Source organism: Eptesicus fuscus, chromosome 5, assembly GCF_027574615.1.
Source record: "Eptesicus fuscus isolate TK198812 chromosome 5, DD_ASM_mEF_20220401, whole genome shotgun sequence".
NCBI lineage: Eukaryota > Metazoa > Chordata > Mammalia > Chiroptera > Vespertilionidae > Eptesicus > Eptesicus fuscus.
In genome coordinates this window covers 9,856,649-9,881,574 of record NC_072477.1, presented here as the reverse complement: position 1 = coordinate 9,881,574, position 24,926 = coordinate 9,856,649, and the positions used below count along the sequence as shown (strand labels likewise).

General features: G+C 47.8%; 1 protein-coding gene across 1 annotated transcript in view; it reads right to left on the bottom strand.

Annotated features, from left to right (window-relative positions):
- The window catches only part of RPS6KA5 (ribosomal protein S6 kinase A5), a 126,735-nt gene extending 106,531 nt beyond the window's left edge, over positions 1-20,204 (bottom strand). The window contains exon 1 of the mRNA XM_054715828.1: positions 19,887-20,204. Coding sequence (XP_054571803.1) covers positions 19,887-20,001 — 115 coding nt within the window. The 5' untranslated portion in view covers positions 20,002-20,204. The remainder of the gene's footprint in view (positions 1-19,886) is intronic.
- Between the last annotated feature and the right edge of the window lie 4,722 nt (positions 20,205-24,926).

Here is a 24,926-nt window from a genome sequence, read left to right as displayed (position 1 = left end):
CCACTGCCTTCTGCCTTCTTTCAGGGTCAGGGCTTGGCCCCAGGCAGCGGCCTTGGCTCTGCTGCACCCCAGCCTCCCTGCTACGGATCGTAGGAGCCGACCCCCATGGTTGCCTGCGATCCATGCAGGCTCCCCGCTGGTGCCCAAGGCCAGGAAAGCCTCCGCCCCAGGCTTTCCTGGCCTTGGGCTCAGCCACACCCAGCGTCCCTGCTACGGATCTTAGGAGGTCATTGCCTGCGATCCGTGCAGGCTCCCCACTGGTGCCCAAGGCCTGGAAAGCCTCCGCCCCAGGCTTTCCCAGCCTTGGGCTCCGCCACACCCCAACGTCCCTGCAGTGGTTTCCTGGTGGGCGTGGTTGGTGGGCGTGGCTTGTGGGTGTAGCGGAGGTACAGTCAATTTGCATGTTACTCTTTTATTAGTGTAGATGTTCTTTACATTGTAAAAAATAAATTAATTAATTAAATGAGACATGCAAAATGCTTGGCAGAGTACCTAACACATAAAGCTCAATAAATGATAGCTACAGTCATTAGATTAGACACTGAACTAAGACTATGTAGTGGTGATGGTGAACAAGACACAGATAAAGGAGATATTTCAGAGTTAGATACACAACTGGAAGAGCAAATTGGTAGGCAGGGAGAAAGTAAGGTAGAGGAAGGGTCCTGGCAGGATGGAGAATGGCAATGACACTGAATAAAATACAGAAAGCTGGAGGAAAAAGCATTATTCAACTTGAGAGGGCAAGGTACCTGTGGGCTATCCAAATGTTTTATGTTCAGTAGGCAGTTGGACTTTACTAATAAAAACTCAAGAGATCTCAGCAAAAACAGAGACTTGGATGGTAGTCAAGCCTTGATAATATCTGATTCCCCAATTATAAGAAAAGAAGGTGGACAGTGTATTACCAACATGTGAGCCACAGCAGAGGGATGAAGGGCAGTGAAAGGGAGATGGGGCAGTCAGTGACAGAGAACCAGGAGGAAGAGCAGTGTCACTGAGTAAAGGGAGGACAGGACCTACACTTTGAGAACCAACTGCCCTAAAGAGGTTAAGAGCAAGCAGGGGCATTCCCACCTGATTAGGAAAACAGGGAGACATTAGTCATTTTAGAGAACGGTTTTGGTGGAGTGACTGAGGTGAAAGCCTGGTATCACAGCATATTGAAGAGTGAATGGGGAGATGAAAAGTAGAAACAGCTAGTATAAACTGCTCTTTCAAAAACTGGTGAAAAGGGAGTAACAGCAAAAACTAGATTGTGTTTGTGGGAAGAAGAATTTGAGGATCGGAGGAAGGGGAGAAAAAGCAAGTGGAGGATTTCAAAAAGAGATGTGAGCACAATCTGACTCAATCATCTTTATTTAATATGTTTGGATCTGTTTTTAATATACTACCTAGGAAATATGTGTTTAGCATCTAATTTGTTGGACCAATCTAATAAAGCTGTAAAATGATTTTTCTTATAAAACCTTGTCTTTTCACTCTGGCCAGTAATTCAGTCAGTTGAGCATCGTCCATTGCACCAAATGATTTCCAGTGAGGGCACATACCTAGGTTGCGGGTTCAATCCCCAGTTGAAATGCATCCGGGAGGCAACCAATCGATGTTTCTCTCTTTTCATTGATGTTTCTCTCTCTCTCTCTCACTCTCTCTCTCTCTCTCTCTCTCCCCCTCCACCACCCACCTTCGTCTCTCTCTCAAATCAATAAAAACATATCCTCTGGCAAGGATTTAAAAACCCTTGCCTTTTCTTACTCAACATTACAACAACATAAGTTTCTTGAACTAATTTAGTTTTAGTCAAAAGGTGACAATTGCATGCAGTGAGAAAAACAACCTTTCCTCTGCTAGTTTAGCTTTTTTTCTTTTTTGTCAGGGGGAAATACATTTACAAAACAATTTACCAGACAAGCTCTAATTTAAGGGTTATCCTGCATAGTTTGGTCAGCACATACATAACTCTGAAATCTAAAATCTTTAACCCCTGTCTGCAGGCTCCAATTAGCTCAATTCTAGGAAATAAACTTGAAAATAAGCTAAATAGCTAGCACATTAAGTTCCTTTTAACTGCCAGGTGGCAAGCTATTCTGAAGCTGTTTAGATTTGTGGTTGAGCCTCAAACCATGTCTCTGGACAGCATGCTGCTGTGGCAGAACAAGTTAAATTTAATATCTGTGACTTTAAAACAACGCGGCCCACTTTTCTCTTATTGCCAGGGTCACCTACCCTTAACACTCACTGTACTTTTTTGGTGTATGAAACAGCAATGTTTACTTAATCCAACTGGTTTTGGGAATACATGATTGAGCCAACGTGAAAACTGAGTCAATAAGAAAACAAATGCTTATAAAGCGGTAACCAACAGCCTTCCCCCACCCCACCCCCAATATGTGTACCAAATAAATTTAACTTCGAACTGAACTAAATATAAAACACTTTGAAAAGAAGAAAAAGAACATGATGCTTACTAAGATTTCTGGCATGATCTGGAGAACATGTTCAGGAGCTGACCTCTATAGAAAGCACAAAGCATTGCAATGGCTGTGCCTGGAAACCTTTCTCTAAGCTGTTCTGCAACATTCTATGAAGTTTCACTTGGTAGCATGTAAATTTTGTGTCAACTTGTGTGTTTTTCTATAGCTAATAATTTTAAAAGGCCAGAATAACAATTTTTAAAACAATGAAGGTACTTTTTTCTTCTTGAATGAAGAATTGCCTTTTCTTCACAATTCATAGAGAAGAAAAAAAAAATCCCTAAGCTCAAAACTCCCCTATCTTCCTGCCACCAAATCTACAAATGCACTTGTACCCTCTCCCTCCTCCCTCCTGTTACAATAGAAGCAGTGGGCCTTCTCCATCTGAGGCCAATCTCACCACCATCACACCACCACCACCACCACCACCACCACCATCACCCCGCTCCCAGGATCCCCTTCCCAGGGCCCTTGATGCTGTCAGTATTCCCCTCCTGTCTGTGTAGTTTCAATCTCTCTCTCATGGATCCAAACTAGTGGTATTTAAGCGTGTTCTAGCATCATTTGTCTTAAAACAACAATAAGTAACACTTCCACCCCCAAGGCCCACATTCATCTCTGGCTAAGTCTCTCTCTTTAATCCTCTCCAGAACCAAGTCTCTCAAAAGTTATCTTCACTTGCATCCACTCCTCAACCCATTCCAGTCTGGCTTCTCCAACCAAAACTCCATCAAAATTTCTCTTGACAAGGATACTAGCTGATCAGTCAGATGTGACAAACACCACTTTAAGGACCTGCTCTCCTTGGCTTCCACACCACCACATGTTCCTAGGTTTTCTCCTGGTTTTTCTTCTGGCTGTTCCTCCTCCATACCCTTTCTTAGCAACCCCTTTTCTAGCCATCCTCTAAGTTTTAGAGTTTTTCAGGTCTCACTCTTCCTCTCTTTCCAGTCTACAATCTCCCCTAAGGTGATCTCTTCTACAACTGGTCATTAAACGTCATCTAAGTGCCAATGACGCTTAAGATTTTTATCTGCAGTCTAGACATCTTTTCCAAGTTCCAGACCCATACCCCATTGATGACAAAATAGAGGTTTACATGAGCGTAGGGGCCAGACTGCATGGGTGTCAAAACTACTTCTTCTACTTACTTCCTAGGTAACCCTAATCAAGTTGGTGATCCTAAGACTCAGTTTCCTCAGCTGAAAACTGGAATAATAATAGTACTCACTTCATAAGCTTATTGTGTGGATTAAATGAGTTGATGAAAGCACCTATGTAGCATATAGTAAGCTTTCATTATTCATGATTAATATCACAAGATATGACCATTAAAATATGTCAAAGACTTTATATAAAACTGGATCCTTATTTTTCTTGCCCACCTCATATGCATTTTCTGTGGTTTGCCATCTGTGAATTCTAAGGCAGATTTCTAAGATGACCCCAATGACCCTTTGCATGACCTCCTGGCCCTTGAGTGAGTGAATATAAGATGCCACTCTTATGATAAAGGAACTTTGTATATGTAATTAGATATAATTAAGGTCTCAAATCAGTTGACAATTATGAGAAAGATTATCTAGGTTGACCTGACCTAATCACATAAGGCCTAGAGGTCAGAGGAGGGGATCTAGAAGTCAGAGAGTCAAAGCATGGAAAGGATTTAACACACATTTGCTGGCCTGAATGAGAGAGGAAGGGAGAGGGAGAGAGAGACAGAAACATCAATGATGAGAGAGAATCATTGATCAGCTGCACACCCCCTACTGGGGATCAAAACCGCAATCCGGACATGTGCCCTGACCGGGAACCGAACCATAACCTCCTGATTCAAGGGATGATGCTCAACCACTGAGCCATACCAGCCAGGCCACAATCCTTAATTTCTAATTGTTACCTAACCCAAACCTGCATATCCCATCTGTACTTCTGCAATAGCCTCCTATGTAGTCTCCCTTAATCTTTCCTCCTTTTCTCTTCACATCAATGGCAGTCATTTTTTACGCAAAGCACATCTCTAAAAACTCCTTCAATGGCTTAGCTCTGGGCACTCAGGGCAATGCCCAAACACCTCATCATAATCTACAAAACCCTGCATGAAACAGCCCTGGCTACCTTTCCCATCCCATTCCCTGTGATTCTCAGGCTTGGACATGACACTCAAGCCACAGAGGCCTTTCTTCTAGTAACCCCGGTGTGCCGAGCCATTTCCCCTTCAGGACCATGTGTGTCGCTTCCTTTGGCAGAAATGCTTTATTCCCCCACTCATCACCCCATAACAACAAGGACATTACTTGAACATTACTGCTTTAGAGAAGCTTTAGAGTGCCAGGTCACCCTGTCAGAAACTCAGAGAATCCTGTACCTTCTTCATAGAGTTTATCACAATTGCCATAGTGGACTCCATGATTATGTCTGTAAAGTCTTTCTGTTAGGTATCATTAAATGAGGTAGAGCTATGCCTAATTTGCTCCCTGTTAAAACCCAACATTTGGTACGGTGCCCGAATTCAACAAATCTTTAATGGATGAAAAAAAAAAAATGTGGCTGTTTTGCCCAACTTATACATGGCAAAATTAGGTCAAAAGTATGAGTTGATATGTGCATGACCCCATTAGATTTGTCCTAATCTAGCCCTAATTATGGTGTTTCCTGACAAGCAAATGCCTTTTATACCTAAAGGAAAAGCAGGTGCAGGTTCATGGGAAAGGACTATTGCAAATCTACCTTTAAGATTCGGTGTTCGTGTCCTCCTAATGCAGCATCATATTTAGATATGAAGGGAAACATTAGCTTTCATACATATTTTAATTAGCTTTTCCTCTTAGAAAAACGGATATAACTCCACCCCAGATTACTGATGTGGCTAGAGGACAGAGTGCTTCACTCGACTGAATTTTCCAGTTAACGATGGGCTATTCCACTAACGTAGAAACTGCCAGTACAGGCCGCCCTGTGTGCACGCTCCAGCTCTGTGGCACTGGAATTCTTCTTTAAAAGCAGGCCTCTATTTTACTGATGTTTCATTATGTATTTTTTTAAACCAAAAGTGCTATTAATTAATTAGAGAGCTCACTTTTTTCCATTTTTGGAGAAATATAAAAATAGTGCAAACACCATATGACAGAGATTTTATTTAAGAAGCAAAACACCGGATAGAAGGTCAAGTATCTTCCCATATTATCCATGGTATGTACATAGGTATTTATATGTGTATTTATTTAATTATATATTTACCTAATCCCTACCGTGGTCCAGAAGAGATTTAAGGCCAATTACTTAGATTAACTAAAGCATAACAAAAGAAGGAAGAAAGAAAAATAAAAAGAAAGTATTGGCACATAAAATGGTACCAGGAAGAGGCTCAAGATGCATGCCAGGCCACAACTTTATGTGGTGTAGGCCCGAGATTTGGAGCTTTCTAGCCACCAACGAGATAAAAGGGTTCTGCTCAAAGACCCACTTCAGAGGATTCCTATGAAAAAACAGAACAGCTGGTCAAAGCAGTTCAGGCTTGTACCAAGATCAGCAAGGAATGTCTTCTTAGATTCCTTTAGAGAGCACAGCATTGTACTTCTACTAAGCACAACACTTGTCATCATTTTCTACTAAAATAGTGGTATAAATAACTAACTGCTTTACATTGCTATCATATTCAGTTACCAGGGCCTGGGGTAAAATTCTCTCTTGGCTTATCCAATCTTAATCAAGATGTATTAGTTGCCTATTGCTGCTGCAAAAAAATTAACATAAACATCATGGTTTAAATTTGTTTTCTTACGCCCAGCCAGCGTGGCTCAGTGGTTGAGCACTGACCTATGAACCAGAAGGTCATGTTTCGATTCCCGGTCAGGGCATATGCCCGGGTTATGGGCTTGATCCCCAGCAGCTGATCAATGATTCTCTTTCATCATTGATATTTTCATCTCTCTCTCCCTGAAATCAATAAAAATAAATAAATAAATAAAAAATAAATAAATAAATTTAAGAGAGAGAGAGAGAGAGAGAGAGAGAGAGAGAAACATCGATGTGAGAGAGATATATCGATTGGTTGCCTCCCTCAGAGAGGCAACCATTGGTTGTGAGGCAGAGAGTGGACCCACAACCAGGGTACATGCCCTTGACCAGGAATTGAACCCGCAAACCTTCAGGGCATTGGCCCATGCTCTAACTATTTAGGAACACCTGCCAGGGCATGTGGCTTTACTTGTACTCTGTAGATTTGGCCTTATAGTGCTATTTTCTGATACCATCCTTACACCTTTGAGGTGCATAGGGCAACGATTTTCAAGCAGGGTGCTGCAAGAATTTGTAAAACATGCAATACTTGACTATTTGTCAGGGACATTGACCTCTTTTCCCTTAGACTGTCAAATTTAAAAAATGACAACAGCCAATACAATAATAGTCGTCCCGTGTGAATGAATCAAAATTACACCCTTTTTCTTTTTTTTTTTGTCAGACTGGCAAAAAATAAAAATTTTAGTGTGCCATGAGATGAAAAAGGCTGAAAATCGCTGGCATAAAGAGATCTATAAATCATTATGGAGATAACTATGAAAACGCCTCCCTCCCGCTGCATTTTAGGATTGACATCTCTCAACAGTGTATTTAATTGTAGGCTTCAGTCAACACATGATAATATGTTAGATATTCCCTAGATTTTCACCAAGCATCATCTTTTTTTTCAATCCTGCCCACCAAACCACTCATGTCTCCAGGAATCTGTGGTTTCAGATTCTTCCTTGCATTATAATAGAGGTTAATAAAGAGTGTCTGATACAACAGAAGACACCACCTGAGAAGGTTTTTCATTATGGACTACAAATACAAAATATATTTGACTCTTCCTTGATTTAAGAGCTAAGATATTACATCCTTTGCCCAAATAGATCATTTTCTTAATCTCTAAAACTTGTGGTAGAAAGTTAAGAGATTTTTCTTTAAGGTCTAGAGTCTAGACTCTAGGGAATTAAGCTAGGATACTATCAATAACCTATTTATATTTTTAACCTTCTTAGTGTACCCTATAAAACTAAAGATAGAGCACACATTCTGCCTACTCTTCTCATGCAAGCAAAGTGTGAGAATAAATGGAAAAGTACTATAAGAATATTCACAGGAAGACACAAATACATATATTTATGCTTGTATAATAGAGTTGTGTTCTCACAGATAACTAAGATTGTCACTAAAATCTTTCAAAGTGTCTTTTGTTTTGTTTTTTTTGTTAATCCTCACCCGAGGATGTTTTTCCTTTGATTTTTAGGAAAAGTGGAAGAGAGAGGGAAAGATATAGAGAAACACTGATGTGACAGAAACACACTCACTAATGGGTTGCCTCCTGCATGAGCTCTGACCAGGACCCGGCCCAGGGAGAAGCCTGCAACCAAGGTGCATGCCCTTGACCGCAATCGAACCCGGGACCCTTTGGTCCGCAGGCTGACGCTCTATCCACTGAGCCAAACCAGCTAGGGCTCAAAGTGTCTTAATGTAGGCAATCATTATGTTCCTAAAGAGCTAATTTTAAATTAAATTGCTATAAACAGAATTATATTAAAAAAGCATCAGGTAACTGTTGTTTTCAATGGGATTCAATCATGAATCTTTTAGTAAAACAGAATTATCTTTTAAAGTAAATCCCGAGAAACCAAGATGGCGGCATAGGTTAAACACCTAACCTGCAGCCGGGCACAACAATTTCAAAAATACAACTAGAGGTCAGAACGGACATCGTCCAGAACCACAGGAAAGTTGGTGGACTGAATTGCCCACAGCTGGGGGGAAGGAGAAGGCCACGGGGACAGTCGGGGAAGCCGTAAAAGCCTGAGGTATGGAGAAACGGGCGGAGACACGAGCACACGCGCCTGCGGGGAGGATGGAACCGGAGAGGAGGGGGCGGCTGATGACCTGGCCGGAGTTCACTGGCAGGAAGGAGATAAAGGCTCCGGAGTGCGCTGAGCACCGGCTCCGATTGCACTGAACCCCATTCCGGGCGAAACCCTGGGAAACTCACTCACTTTCGCAACTCCGCCGCCCCCGCGGCCCGGACCGCTGGGGACGCCGCCGCAGCGGCGGCACCCGGAGCCCGGCGGCCTCCCAGCACCCGTCCCCGCCGCGCAGCCCCCGCGCGCCTGGTGCCGCGGGCCGCGCGCCCCGCACACCGGACGGAGGCCCGGGCGCCCTCTCCGTGCACCTCCCGGCGGCGCTAGACTTCAGTAGAGTTGACTGAATTCAAGGGATTAAGAAGTATAAATTGGGGGGACGCCGCGGCGGCGACGTCCGGAACATGGTGATGGCGGTGCCTGGAGCTCGGCGGCCGCCCAGCGCCCGTCCCAGCTGCGCAGCCCTCGCGCGCCTGGTTCCGCGGGACGCGCGCACCGGACGGAGGCCCGGGCGCCCTTTCCGTGCACCTCCCGGCGGCGCTAGACTTCAGTAGAGTTGACTGAAATGAAGGGATTAAGAAGTACAAATTGAGAAGTTTGAAAAAGATGGCGGCGGAGGTTAAAGGCTGTTCTGTTGCCTCGCACCCAGCGAAATCGGAGGGGATGAGGTGTGGAGGCGCGTGGGTCTGGCTGGTGGCGGGGGAAAGGGGCTTTTGTTCCAAACCTAAGGGAGATTAGCTCTCCATCACCCTGAAACCCATCTTCTGGCGAACCCCGGGAGACCCAGATGCCTGCGGGGAGAGGCGGGACTCTTGCAGAGGTGCGCCCAGCAATCAGTGTTTGCTGCGCTGGAGTGCGGAACGAGGGGACTTAGATACATGGAAGGCAGAAGGACCAGACTCACAGCCATCGAGGCTCGCGCACCATGGCCTGTTGGCGCCCTGAGACCCCACCCCGCCCTGGGACCCGCCCCGCATGTTTTGAAGACCTGCCCCGCAAGTCTTGCAGGCACACCTGCGCCCCAAGCAACGGCTTATGCATGTGGGTGGCCTGCCCTCTGGCAGCGGACCAGATGATCTGCTGTTCTAGTCGGACTGCTCCAGGGCCACTCAGACAGGAGGAAGAAACTACAGTTTTTGCTGTAATCCTTGCTGAGTGCCTAAGGCAGTAGCTGATCTACACCCCATTGGAGACCCAGAAACGAGGGCATCTAGTGGTCTGTGGGAGATGACACCAGATTTCAACCACGTGCATAAGGGACACATTCAACGGGAATATTCAGTGAGCGCCAAAGCTTTGCTGCACCAAGACCCGGCCCATAAACGTGTCTCCTGCACAGCAACTCTTCCTTTATAGACAAAGAGAGCCCCCCCAGTGACACCAACAACAATCAAGACTTAACTATACAAAGGAGGACCAAGATGGAGGCATAGGGCGGAAGCCTGATTGTTGCCTACCACAACAACTTTGAGACTACGACAAGAGAGCAGAACAGACACCATCCAAGACCACCATAGGGCTGGCTGAGTAGATGCTCTACAACTAGAATAAAAGAGGGGTATGTGGGATGATGCTGATGCCGGTGACCCAAAGACCACACTTTAAGAACTACGGCTCAGGCGACACAAAAGAACTATGGCTCAGGCGATACAACAGCGGCCTGGAACGTGCTCGGCGCAGTTCCCCCGGCGGTCTCCGGCTGAGGGGACGGCTCCACTGGCAGCCAAGCACGGACAGACGAGCCCCTATGAGACATGGGGTGGGAGACTCCGCGCTTGCTGACCTCTGAGTCCGTCAAGAATCTCAACACCCCGGAAGCGGCCAGGTGCGCATGCTCGGCGACCGGCCACCGATGCAGACCCAAGGGCTGACGCAGCGACGCCAGACTGGCCCACCGCCATGCACCGGGCGCACCGGAGCTTCGCCGAGCCGCCGCCCGACGAGTTCTGCAGCAGCCATACTGGAGCTCTGGAAGGATGGCCAGGGGAATTGCTGAGGGGGGATTGACCGGCAGGAATTGGGATCGGGAAGACGGGGCCCCGCTGAGACCCGGGTGCGGGCGGGGTTGCGCGCCTCTGGGCTCGGGTGTGGTCACACGCCTCTGGGTATAAGTGAGGCCTCACGTCCCTGGGTCTAGGTGAGGCCACATGCCCCTGGGTCCAGGTGAGGCCAGACTCCGGGTCCGGGTGAGGCCAAGTGCCCCTGGACCCGGATGACGCTGGATCCCGTGCCCGGGCGAGGCCAAGCGCCCCTGGGTCTGGGAGAGCCCACACACCCCTGGGTCCAGGCGAGACCATGTGTGCCTGCATCCGGGTGAGGCCGCGTGCACCTAGGCCCGGGTGAGCCCAAGTGGCCCTGGGTCTGGGAGAGGCCAAGCGTCCCTGGGTCCGGGTGAGACCATGTGTCCCTGGATCTGGGTGAGGCCTCGTGCACCTAGGCCCGGGTGAGGCCACGTGCCCCTGGGTCTGGGAGGGGCCAAGCGTCCCTGGGTCCGGGTGAGCCCATGTGTCCCTGGATCCGGGTGAGGCCTCGTGCACCTAGGCCCGGGTGAGCCCAAGTGGCCCTGGGTCTGGGAGAGGCCAAGCGTCCCTGGGTCCGGGTGAGACCATGTGTTCCTGGATCCGGATGAGGCCTCGTGCACCTAGGCCCGGGTGAGCCCAAGTGGCCCTGGGTCTGGGAGAGGCCAAGCGTCCCTGGGTCCGGGTGAGACCATGCATCCCTGGATCCGGATGAGGCCTAGTGCACCTAGGCCCGGGTGAGCCCAAGTGGCCCTGGGTCGGGGAGAGGCCAAGCGTCCCTGGGTCCGGGTGAGACCATGTGTCCCAGGATCTGGGTGAGGCCTCGTGCACCTAGGCCCGGGTGAGCCCAAGTGGCCCTGGGTCTGGGAGAGGCCAAGCGTCCCTGGGTCCGGGTGAGACCATGCGTCCCTGGATCTGGGTGAGGCCTCGTGCACCTAGGCCCGGGTGAGCCCAAGTGGCCCTGGGTCTGGGAGTGGCCAATCGTTCCTGGGTCTGGGTGAGACCATGTGTCCCTGGATCCGGGTGAGGCCTCGTGCACCTAGGCCCGGGTGAGCCCAAGTGGCCCTGGGTCGGGGAGAGGCCAAGCGTCCCTGGGTCCGGGTGAGACCATGTGTCCCTGGATCCGGGTGAGGCCTCGTGCACCTAGGCCCGGGTGAGCCCAAGTGGCCCTGGGTCTGAAAGAGGCCAAGCGTCCCTGGGTCCGGGTGAGACCATGTGTCCCTGGATCCGGGTGAGGCCTCGTGAACCTAGGCCCGGGTGAGGCCACGTGCCCCTGGGTCTGGGAGAGGCCAAGCGTCCCTGGGTCCGGGTGAGACCATGCATCCCTGGATCCGGATGAGGCCTCGTGCACCTAGGCCCGGGTGAGCCCAAGTGGCCCTGGGTCTGGGAGAGGCCAAGCGTCCCTGGGTCCGGGTGAGACCATGTGTCCCAGGATCCGGGTGAGGCCTCGTGCACCTAGGCCCGGGTGAGCCCAAGTGGCCCTGGGTCTGGGAGAGGCCAAGCATCCCTGGGTCCGGGTGAGACCATGTGTCCCTGGATCCGGATGAGGCCTCGTGCACCTAGGCCCGGGTGAGCCCAAGTGGCCCTGGGTCTGGGAGAGGCCAAGCGTCCCTGGGTCCGGGTGAGACCATGTGTCCCTGGATCCGGATGAGGCCTCGTGCACCTAGGCCCGGGTGAGCCCAAGTGGCCCTGGGTCTGGGAGTGGCCAAACGTTCCTGGGTCTGGGTGAGACCATGTGTCCCTGGATCCGAGTGAGGCCTCGTGAACCTAGGCCCGGGTGAGGCCACGTGCCCCTGGGTCTGGGAGAGGCCAAGCGTCCCTGGGTCCGGGTGAGACCATGCGTCCCTGGATCCGGATGAGGCCTCGTGCACCTAGGCCCGGGTGAGCCCAAGTGGCCCTGGGTCTGGGAGAGGCCAAGCGTCCCTGGGTCCGGGAGAGACCATGTGTCCCTGGATCCAGGTGAGGCCTTGTGCAACTAAGCCCGGGTGAGGCAACGTGCCCCTGGGTCTGGGAGAGGCCAAGCGTCCTTGGGTACGGGTGAAGCCAGATCCTGGGTCCGGGTGAGGCCGTGCGCCCCTGGATCCATCTGGGTGAGGCTGGGTCCCAGGCCCGGGTGAGACCACGCGCCCCTTGGGTATGGGTGACGCCGTGCCCCTGGGTTCGGCCAAGACCAAACCAGAGGGAGTCAGACCTCCATTACCACCATTTGTCCACCATCCAGAGCTGAGGGGTCAGTGCTGACATGTACACATAAGGAACTACTGGACATCGAAATTGGGTCTCAAAAGAACTGTTGGTCCAGGGGGAAGCTCGCTACAGATTGATTCATTTGCCTGTCAGCATAAATATTATTGCTCGTCTCACATTCAGTTCTTATTAGTATATATCTAGTGACATTTGATCTCGTTCATCTAGAGGAAATGATGAACAACATAGACTGAGGAACAAGAACAGAACCAGAAGCAAGGAGGCATCGATCGGACTATCGGGCCTCAGAGGGAGGATAGGGGAGGGTAGGGGGAGGGTGGGGGGAGGGGGAGAGTTCAACCAAAGGACCTGTATGCATGCATATAAGCCTATCCAACGGTTAAGTTCAACAGGGGATTGGGGCATGCGTGGGGAGAGGGGTGGGATGGGAATGGGGGGATGAGGACAAATATGTGACACCTTAATCAATAAAGAAATTAAAAAAAATAAATAAAATAAAAAAATAAAGTAAATCCCCACTCCTCCTGACTTTTGTCTATACCAAGATTTCCATAGTAATTCCAAATATTTAAAAAACATACAGGGTGGGGCAAAAATAGGTTTACAGTTGTTCGTATGGAAAATTTTACAATAATAAATACAAGAATAAACTCTGTGTTTCATGTACTCCCAGCTGTAAACCTACTTTTGGCCCCAGCTTGTATATCTGATAAGAGACTTGTATGTAGAATACTTAAAGAACTTTCACATCTCAACAATTAAAAGACAAATTAACCAATTGAAAAATAGGCTAAGGATCGTAATAGACAATTCCCCAAAGATATGCAAATACCCATAAGCACATGAAAAGATGCTCAACATCATTAGTCATGATGGAAACACAAGTCAAAACCATTGATACCACTTCATACTCACTAGGATGGCTATAAGCAAAAAGACAGACAATAACAAGTGTTGACAAGGATGTAGAAAAATTTGAGCCATTGTACATTACTTATGGGACTGTAAACTAGTTCAGCTACCTTGGAAAACTTATAAAGATAAACACAGACTTACCAGGTAATGCAGTAATTTTACTCTTAGTATCTACCCAAGAGAAATGGAAACACAGGTCCACAAAAAACTTGTACACAAATGTACAGAGCAGCATCATTCACAAAAGCCAAAGGTGAAAACAACCCAAATGTCAATCAACTCTTGAATGGATAAACAAAATATGGGATAGCCATACAACTGAATACTACCTGTCAATTTAAAAAAGGGTAATGCTGATACTTGCTGCAACATGGGTGAATCTGGAAAACACTGTGTTCCGTAAAAGAAGCCAGTTGTAAAGACCACATACTGTAAAATTCCATTACGTTATATTGTCCCTAGGCAAATATATAGAGAAAGTAGAATTATCGGTTGCCTAGGGCTGGGGATGGGTGGTGGGAATGTCGAGTGACTGATATAAATAGGTAAGACATTTCTTTTTAAAGTGATGGAAATGGTCTAAAAATCAGATTGTGGTGATGGTTGTATAACTATAAATATACTAAAATTCACTAGATTGTACACTTAAAACAAGTAGATTTTTCTGTTATGTAACCTAGAGGCCCGGTGCATGAATTCATGCACAGATGGGATCCCTTGGCCTGGCCGGTGATTGGGGCTGATCGGGGCCGCAGGAAGTTGGCCAGCCAGGGGGAGGGGCCACGGGAGGTTGGCTGTGGGAGCACACTGACCACCAAGGGGCAGCTCCTGCGTTGAGCATCTGCCTCCTGGTGGTCAGCATGTGTCATAGTGACCGGTCATTCGGTCGTTCAGTCACTTAGGCTTTTATATATATAGATATAGATATCGCAAAAAAAGCTATTTAACATAAAAAACATTGTGGCTTCCACCTTGCTCTGTCTTCAATCACTTGTTCTGAGGGAGTTAGCTGTCATATCATGAGGACATTCAAGCCGTCATATGAGGAGGTCCACATGGCAAGGAACTAAACCACACACGAGCGATCTAGAAGGGGAACCTCCAGCTCCTTCATATGCCTTCAGGTGACTTCAGTCCTGGCAAACACCTGGACTGCAACCACATGAAACCCTGAGTCAGAATTAGCAAGCTAAGCAACTCCTCAAGTCCTGACCCACAGAAATCACGTTGCTGTATATACCACTAAGTTTGGTGGTAATTTGTTACACAGCAATAGATAACGAATACTCCTTCCTTAACTCTCTCCTTGGTGTTAGGCTCTCTCTTAATAATAGACACCTAAGGAAATGTTTTCCCAGCAACCCTTCCTCTTCTAAGAGTTTAGTTTCACCCTATCAACACGTTTATTGTAGTATTTTCATGTTAGTAGAACTTGATCCCATTCCCTGGCCTTAGTGGAATAAGCCAGAATAGGGACTGAGCCAGGCCAATAAACTCCATCCCTGAGATTTTTAATATCGGAACCTAAGTAAAAAGCGGTGTCTCTCCAGTATCTGAATCTGTGAGATGTAAAACTTGGGGTCTGTCTGCAGCCGTGTTCTTTCCCAAGTGAGAAAAGTGGGACTGCAGAACAAAGTCATCATGTAGAGACAAAGATTCAAGATGGAGGGAGTAGATAAGTCTCTGGTTCCAGTGGGAACCCTGTTTTTCCAGTGGGGAGAACATATCTGTAGAAGGCCATATCTGTCTTATAAACCATCATCTAAAATCGCACTAGAAACATAAGCAGTAATAAAATATTTTTTTATTTTCTTATATATTTTACTAGAGGCCCAGTGCACGAATTCGTGCACAGCAGGGTCTGGCCAGCCCGGCCCCAATCAGGATGGATTGGGGCCAGGCCTGTCAGGAGGAGGAGATGGTGGGAGGTTGGCCAGCCGGCCCACCCCAATCTGGGCCTGATCAGGGCCGGGCCGGCTGGGGGGAGGGGCTGTGGGAGGTTGGCCGGCCAGCCCCACCCCTGATTGGTGTGTGGGGGGGCAATCAGGGGCAGAGTTGGCTGGGGGGAGGGGCCACGGGCTGTTTGGGGTGGTGGGGGCTGATCGGCAGTGGGGCCAACCATGGGGGGGGGGGCTGTGGGCGGTGGGCTGGCCAGCCCCACCCCCAAATTGGGTGAGGGGGCCAATCGGGAGCCAGTGGCCTGGGGGAGGGGTCAGAGGTGGTTGGCCGGCCCAATCCTGCCCCTGATCGGAGGGGGGGGCCCATTGCAGGTGGGGCTGGCCAGGGGGGAAGGGCTGCAGGTGGTTGGCCGGCTGGCCCTGCCCCTGATCGGGGTGGGGGTGCCTATCTGGGGTGAGGCCAGGCAGGGAGAGGGGCTACAGGAGGTTGGCTGGCTGGCCCTGCCCCCTATTGGGGTAGGGAGGGCTATCAGGGGCTGGGCTGGCCGGGGGAAGGGGCTGCAGGCCGATCAGATGATGGGGGCCCATAGGGGGCAGGGCCTGCCAGGGGGGAAGGGCCAAGGGAGGGTTGGCCGGCAGCCCCACCCCCTGATCGGCCCGTCCGCTGGCTGCAGTGGGCGTCATAGCAACTGGTCATTCTGGTCCTTACAGCGTTCTGGTCACTGGCTTTTTATATATATAGATTTTTTTATTACTATTTTTTCAAATCCTCATCCAAGGATATTTTTCCATTGATTTTTAGAGAGAGTGTAAGAGAGAGGGAAAGAGAGAGAAATATCAATGTGAAAGAAACACATCAATTGGTTGCCTCCTGCATGAGCCCTGACTAGGGCCTGGGCTGGGGTGGAGCCTGCAACCTAGTTATCTGCCCTTGACCTGAATAGAACCCGGACCCTTCAGTTTGCAGGCCAACATTCTAGCCACTGAGCCAAACCAGCTAGGGCAATAAAATATTTATTGAAAAAATGAATGGGTAAGATAACCCAGAATTCTTCCAATAATGCCCCCTCTTTTTGTTGATATTGTGCAAGAGTTAAGATTTGATTATTTGAAACCTAAAAGTCCTAACCTCTTCTTGCTACCTTTATACTCTGCATAATCCTTTATTATTATTATATATTTACTAGAGGCCTGGTGCACGAAATTCGTGCACGGGGGAGGGGGGTTCCCTCAGCCCGGCCTGCACCCTCTCCCAATCTGGGACATCCCTCTCGCAATCCAGGACTGCTGGCTCCTAACTGCTTACCTGCCTGACTGCCTGATCATCCCTAACCACTCGCCTTCCTGCTTCATAGCCCCTAACCACTCTGCCTGCCTGCCTGATCGCCCCTAACCACTCACCTTCCTGCCTGCCTGATCACCCCTAACCACTCTGCCTGCCTGCCTGATCGCCCCTAATCACCTCTGCCTCGGCCCCCACCTGCCATGGCAGCCGCCTCTGCCTCGCCCCCGCTGCCGTGGCTTCATCTGGAAGGACGTCTGGAATGACATCCAGAAGATCGTTTGGCTGTCCGGTCTAATTAGCATATTATGCTTTTATTATTATAGATGATAATGTATCCTAATTACTGGTTTACATGGTTTCCTCCCCTAAAATCAGAGAGCAAAACATTTTCTTAGTCATTTTTGGTATCATCAGTACCATCTAGTCTAGAAAACAAAGTGCTCAAGAAACGCACGTTTAACTGGTCTAATCAATTCTTTACTCTTCATTCTTCAGCTTTTATGGTCACTGACACCTAATATGTCCAAGGTACTGGGAATACTTAGACTTAGTCCTGGCTTTTCATCCATTCAATGGATTCATTCAACAAATGAATACTTACCTTATGCCAGGGGCTGAAAATTGATGTGGGATATGATCAAAGAACAAGGTCTCAAGGACCTTACAGGATAGCACAGACAAGTAAATTGATTGTACAGCGTGTGTGTTAGATGGTATTAAAGAGATATGCATAGGCTGCTAAACAGCAGCAGGGATTACGTGGAGTTCACACTCTACTCCAGAAGACATGTACAGAAAAAGATGATAGCCTGGCAATGTGACACAGCCTAAGCACCAACTGAGTAATTTGTTTTCCAAGTTACACTGAATTAATTCACACACTTAAAGAAAAGACACTGTTATGGAGTGATTTTCAAGCTTCTATTCAACCAACATCTCCTCAGTGCTTAATATGTGCCAAGCAACCCACTTAGCATTTTCCAACGGGGTCTTATTCACGTTTCACATTTTGTAGACGAGAGAAGTGAGTCTGACAGAGTGAAGAGACTCGTCGAAGGCTACATAGCGAGTAAGCTGCAGAGCTGAAATTTAGAGTGATGTCTTCCAATCCCATGTCCAGGCATACTATGCTGCTTCAGGCTACAAAACCGAAACAATTTCCATGTCCTTGCATGTGACTTTTATTGCCTTTTCACTCATCCTGTGGCACACAGTACAGTTTTGGGGCACAGATAGGCAATCACCAACTGCTGACTTGATATGGCTATATACTTGTCCACATTTTGAGAAGCAAGGGACCACTGTCAGATCAGATTACTTTGGTGCCTATGTAGCATCACGTGCCAACAGGAGCACAGTTGGCTGAAGATGAGTGAATTTTTCAAGTCATATTTGAGCAGTGTTTTTGACCACTATATCCGGTCAGTTGTTCCAATGTTCAGCACGAAGTCAAAATGAACTGTTCATTTCCTTTGACAGTTAACAGCACTAATGAATTCAGTATAATCTCACCATCCATCAGAAAAATTTCTGAAATGCAAACTTAAAGCTGATGATTCACACAGCAGAGAAAGGGAAATAAAGCAGTACTCATTGTTTTCTACAAAACTAGCATTGTTTGCAAAACCCAGAAACGGAGCAGTTGGTTGACTACTAATAACAAGTAGGTTGCTCTTTGGTCATTTAGCAAAAAGCTGCTTGTTGTACCACGGTCAGTGGCTGAGGAGCATATGACTTCAAGTAGCTTTTGCTTGTACAGAACAATCCTACATATAAAAATCAGCAAATTGTTATGTAAGGTACGAAAGAGAAATTTAAAATCTTCACACGAGAAAGCACATGACACTGAGCCTGGCACGAATCAGACATTAATATTGAATAAATGCCTACTGAATGAATACTTTAATAGACATTTGAAAACATCAGTTGTCTATTAAATCGAGAGAGAAAAATCAAACCAACCAAACCTACACAGGTTAGGTTAGGAACTCAGATTATAGAGTAACTGGCTCAAGATACATAAAACTCACAAAAATGTATGTATAAGCAAGCACCCATTTGACATCCTCGTAAATTAAGTCACCACACTGGTGCACGGTGGAAGGCTGACTGGCAATCAAATTAGAAATAACAAAAACTAAAAGGACTGTGACAGACCTAACTTTAAAATCTGTTCCAAGCAGCAACAGGGTGAAACCTGCTATAGAAGCAGTGTCTACACAATGAAAGAATATCCTGATATGCCCACAAAGTTGAATCAAAAACCTTTATACACGTCCACAAGAACATTTAATAGTAATAACGAACAACTTATTCAAGTAGAATCTGTTCAGAAATGGAAAAAAAAAATCTCTAATTACGAGATTGGGCTCCACAAATATAAATCTAAACTTGCAGATTCGTCCAAATACACATTTCCTAAGATGAACAACCGGGACCCACACAACGAATCAAGCACAGTAATTTAAGTATAAAGCTTGGGGCAACTCTAGCGATCTCAAACAGGAGAGCATCAGCGCTTCAGCCGGCTAGTGCGTCGCTTTGGACTCGAGCTTTCCATTTGCAGAGCCTTCACTGCAAGAGACCTTTGAAAGAAATTCAAGGCCAAGTATAGGATTTCATGATCATTGCAAATAAAAAGCATGCAGTCCCCGGAGCCCGCGATCCCTCTGGATCTCACTAGAGACCGCACTCATGAAAAGCCACCCTTTTACCTGGTCCAGGACCCCAGCACCTTCCGGGGCTGATGCCACAAACCCCCGCCGGGACCCCCTCTTGCCCAGCAGGGGAGTGGGGAAGTCACGCTCCAACACAGAGCAGCGTTCACCCCACACTGAGGAAGGCGCACCTTTTACCCCAAACAGGATGCCGTGACAGATGTGTCACCTGCGCGGGGAAAGGGGCCCCCGAAGACATCCTCGCAGACCAGTGCCAACAGGCAGTCATCTGCTGCCCCGCGGGCCCCGACGTCCAGCGCCAGCCGCTCCTTCCCCGGCTCCGCTCGGGAAACTTTCGGACCTCACCCCCTGGGCGCGCCCCTACCTCTCGGGACCCTCCGCCCTCTTACCCACCCCCCCTCCCACGCCCGTGAAGCCCCGCCCCGGCCCCCGCCCCCCGGCCCCCCGGCCCCACGAGCACCCGCGTGCCCTCCGGGCGCGCCCCCGCGCTGGACCAGGCCGGCAGAGGGCGGGGTCGCTCACCCGTCCGCAGCTCGTGCTTGACAGTGAGGAGCTGCTCTCCCGCGGCGCCGCCGTCCCCGCTGGTCCCCGCGGCGCCGCCGCCGCCGCCGCCGCCGCTGCCACTCTCCTCCTCCATCTTCTCCCTTTCGGATCCCGCAGACTTCTCCGAGGGGACGCGGGAGGCAGCGGACGCCCGGCCCCTCGCGGCTCCCGCTGCAGCCCCAGGAGCCGGGGCGCGGCGGCTCCCAGAACTCGGACGCAGAGCGGAGTCGCTTTCCCGCTCTGGCCGCACGGCTCGCTCCTCCGCCTCCTCCCCCTCCAGCTGGCACCGCTAGTACCGCGCAACCAACCCGCCCCGAGCTCCCCCGCCTCCCCGTCCCAGCCGCCCCGCCCACAGCCAGCAAGGGATCGAGCCGCCAGCGCTGATTGGTCCCGAGGCGCGCGCATCTCTGGACGGCGGCTCCCATTTGGCAGCCCGCTGTGACGCCTCGGCACCCGCCCCGCCCCGCTCCTCGAACTGCTGTTGCTTGGCGGGGAGGCAGCCGGGGCAGGAGCGCGACTACTCCGATTGGTACGACCCGAGAGTTTGCCCCGCCTGTTTCCCCCGGTGCGCACGCGCCGTCAGGATCTTCCCTTCCCTTCTCTGACCTCCCCAGAACGGTCACGCCCCCAGCCCCCCCAGCTTCTATCTGTTAGTAAACAGTGTCTAGTAGTCCGGAGGCGCTCGGGGTGTGTGATTGGCTATTGCTGAAAGAGGCGGGAAGGCTGATTGGACCGTTTGGTCCGCCAATCACTGTGGACAGAAGAGGGGCCTGGAGGGTAGCGCTTCTCATGCACGTGTTGGCAGGAAGAACCTAGGAGCCTAGGTACTCCGCACGGGTGTGTGATCAGCGGGAAGACAGCGTTTCTTAAAAAGGTGTTACTCGCGGTAGTGAACCCTTAAACAAGTGAAGTGGAGTTTGTGCTTACATACAGGGAGTTCTTAGCAAAAAGCCTTCCCCAGCTCTAGATGAGGACTTTGGCAAAGGATACACATTTCCATTTTGTACAAGACACGTAGTAGGCACTAAAAGGATGCAGAGGTTAATAAAATATAACCCCTCTCCCCAAACAGTTTTCAATAGAATATGAGAAAAACAAATCATCTGTGTATATACACAGCAAGCTAAAAAGCAGAATTTGAAATAAAACAGTCATACAAACTGTTAGAGAATCGAACTGATGGCAATAATTATTCGCAGTAGAGATGCTGCGGAAGGCTTTTAGGGTGAGGAGGCATTTGAGATAACCAATTTAAAGGATGGGAACAATGGAAATACCAGAAGCGGACATTTCATAGAAGTGGTAACTGTGAGCATGTGGGGAGCCGGCAAGGCCATGGCATACTCAGCCCCACGTTGGGTGCCATATGTGCCGAGCCAGCTCAGCCAGGTTCAGTGAGCCTAAGAGGGGGCGGTGAAGGATTGAGAAAAGACAGACAAGAGAAAAAAGCTGGGTCTGGGTGGGACATTGTCCTCTCTGATAGAGAGCTAGTGACAATGCCACAGACTACAAGCCGAGTCTTTATTTTATAGCCAGATTCCACAAGGCAAAGTAAGGGCGTGGTCAAGATATTTACAACATTCTCCTGGGTTTCAAATCTACTCAATTACATGCACCTGAACTCTATCAAGCCCACATCACTCAGCCATGTGGGACCACACGTTCAAACCATAAGTTCAAGCTTACAACTATAGCCTTTGGCTATAATTGTGCTGGGAGGGCTTTGCCCTCCAAGCTAGGACTTGCACATGGCTTTGCCACGAAAGGATTGTGCCCTCTCATTCGTCCGAGGCTTGAACCTGTCCAAACACTAGCTGCTCTCCACATGAGCATAAACCTGAAGGTACGTGATAGCTAAGGCTGGTGGAGTATGACGTAAAAGATACAGCTGAAAAGGTAAGGTGTGGAGGACGTTGACTACCATGCTAAGCAATGCATATTTTATTTAGTTTAAATGTTTCAATCATTTAAAACATTGAGAAGGATGGACCGAAGGGAGAAGGAGAAAGATAGCAGGGTGAGAATACTGTTGCAGGGATAGAATTTGTGGGGCCTAATTTCTGGCAGTGGACATGAGACTGGACAAAGGAGAGAATTAAAGATGGATACTTGGACATCATTCACATAGAAGTGTACTTTTAAACTAAGCATGGATTAGGTCAGAAGTCAGCAACGTTTTTCTGTAAAGGACCAAATAGTAAATATTTTAGGTTTGCTAACTATGTGGTCTCTTTCACAACTACTCAGCTCTGCTATTGAAAGCAGTCATAAGCAGTAAGTAAACTAAGGGATATGTCTGCGTTCCAACAAAACTTGATTTATGGACATTGCAATTACATTTCACATAATTTTCACGTGTCATAATATATTCTTATTCTTTTCAGCCATTTAAAAATATAAAAACTATTCTTAGCTCTTGGGCCATTAAAAAACAAACAGGCAGTAAACCAGATTTAGCCGCAGGCCATAGTTTGCAGACTCCAGGGTTAGATCGCCAGGGAAGATTAAGCAGAGAAGCCTCCCAGCCCCTTCCAGTTGCCCTCAGCTCCCTGGGCTTATCCACCTGAAACATTTATCCCACTAAACCAGCCATTTTCAACCTTTCTCATCTCATGGCACACATAAACTAATAACTAAAATTCTGCAGCACACCAAAAATATATATATATTTTTTGCCGAGCTGACAAAAAATAGGTATATTTTTTATTCATTCAAACCAAATGGCTGTTGTTGGTGTTGTCATTTTTTTATTTGACAGTCTAAGGGGAAAGAGGGCAGTGCCCCTCACTAAATAGTCAGGTATTGGATGTTTTTGAAATTCTTGTGGCACACCAGTTGAAAATCACTGCACTAAAACCATTCCTGGCTACTTGTCTTTCTCCTCCACAAGTAGTGTGCTATTTGTAGCTAGGGGATGAGGTTGTACAATTGTTCATTTGTTCACTGAATCACTTTTACACCAATTTTATACCAGGTCCTGTGGTAGATACCAGAGGCACAGCGGGAGCAAAACATGCAATCCTTGCACGCATAGAGCCTACAGTCTAGAAATTGAAAGAAATCCTAAGTCATTACATAAGGAAATATAAACTTTCCATTGTGATCATGCTGTAAAGGAAAATTACAGGGTGCTACAATAGAATTTATCAGGGTCCTAATTTAGGTGAGAGGAGCTTGAAGATCTTTATAAGGAAGTACTATTTAAACTGATTCTTAAAGATGAGTAGGTTTTAACCAGGATGTGGCAGAGACTGGCCTGATGCTCACCAATCTCATTTCCTCTTCCTGGACACACAGGAGAAATATGATTTTTTTTTTTTCCTTTACAGTTAAGCTAGAGTCATGTGATTGTGATGTGGCCAATGGGGTGTGGGCCGATGTGATGCGTGCCATTTCTAGGCCTGGCAAAGAAAACCCCGTGCATAATCACCCACACTTCCTTCTCTTTCCACAGCATTGCAAAGGCCATATGTTGAGTGTGGGGGTGACACAATTTAGAAGAACCCTGAACCTCTGGGTCTCCATTTGAAGAAGAGCCACCCTGACCTACACTAGACCTACTGTCATGTGAGCAATAAGTAAATCTTATTAGACATAAGCTACTGCAATGTTGGGGTTGTTTGCTACTAAAGCATAATTGAGCTATCCTGGTGATTTCACAAGTGAATTTTTGAGGAGAGAAAATTCTAGGACGATGCAGATGCAAAGTACTGAGACAGGTAATGAGCCTATTGAATTTTAGTGATTGAGAGAATGACAATAGGGTAATAACACAGAAAGCAAGTGTTGAGGTGTGAGAAGCAGGCAAATACCCAGTCACCAAGTGTGTGGTAGGACTTATATTTTTGGAGTTTTTCCTGTGTGGAGTTAAAAGCAATGGAAGGAATTTAAACAGTGGGATGATATAATTGGGATAGTATTTTAAAAAGGTCACTGTGGTTAGTGGTTAGTGAGCTGGAGGGAGCAAGAGGGAATATAGGGAGACCAGATGGGAGATTATCACTGCAGTCTGGGAAACAGATGATAACGGGTATAGTTGATATGGAGAGAAATGGAATGTTTCTAGATATACACAGGATGTCCCAAAAAATGTATATATACTTTAAATAATTATTAACTCCAGTGGGTTAAATCTGAAAATAAAGAAACATTGGAATTAATAATTGTTCAAAGTGTGTACTAGTATATATTGTTTTAGATTGTCAAAATACCTTGTATTTGGGACTTCATGAATTATTGGATTTGGTGGGTAAGGGAAAAGGGGGCATCTGAATTGACACCAAGTTTCTAGCATGAAGAATTGGGGTAGATGGATGAGGATAGGGGTAAATTTAAGTAAAAGCATATATCAGAGAATATCAAAAGTTTAAATTCAAAATATCCAATGCCAATATTAAATAGCTATGTGGATGTTAAATATAAGACCGACCACACACTCTGTGACTGGGTGTTTGCCTGCCTCCCACACCTCAACGCCTGCTTTCTGTGTTATGACCCTATTGTCATTCTCTCAATCCCTAAAATACAATAGGCTCTCTGCCTGCCTCAGTACTTGAGAGCTGCAGAAAAGTCTAGCATTGAGTCTTGAGAACTACAGAAGGGTCTAGCACAGAAATATAACTTTAAGAATCACTGGCATATAGATGATACTTGAGGCCAGAGGTATGAATAAGATTAATTAGGGAGAGAATGAGCAGAAGGAGGGAAGAGGAGCCCAAGACTCCAGTCTAAGAAATTTCAAAATTGAGATGTAGGAATGAGAAGGTGAAGCCAGAGATGTCGGAGGAGTTTTGTATCTTGGAAGCCAACGTTTTTCAAGAAGGAGGGAGTAGTCAGCTATGTCACATGCCCTGAGAGGTCACATAAGATGAGGTCTGGAAAGAATCTTATGAATTTGCCAATTTTGGTGCCACTGGTGACAATATCCAAGGCAGTTTGGGTAGAGCAAATGGGAAGTGAAATAAAAAACAGTGTGTGTGGACAAATTTTTCAAGGAGTTTGCCTCTGAAGGAAAATAGA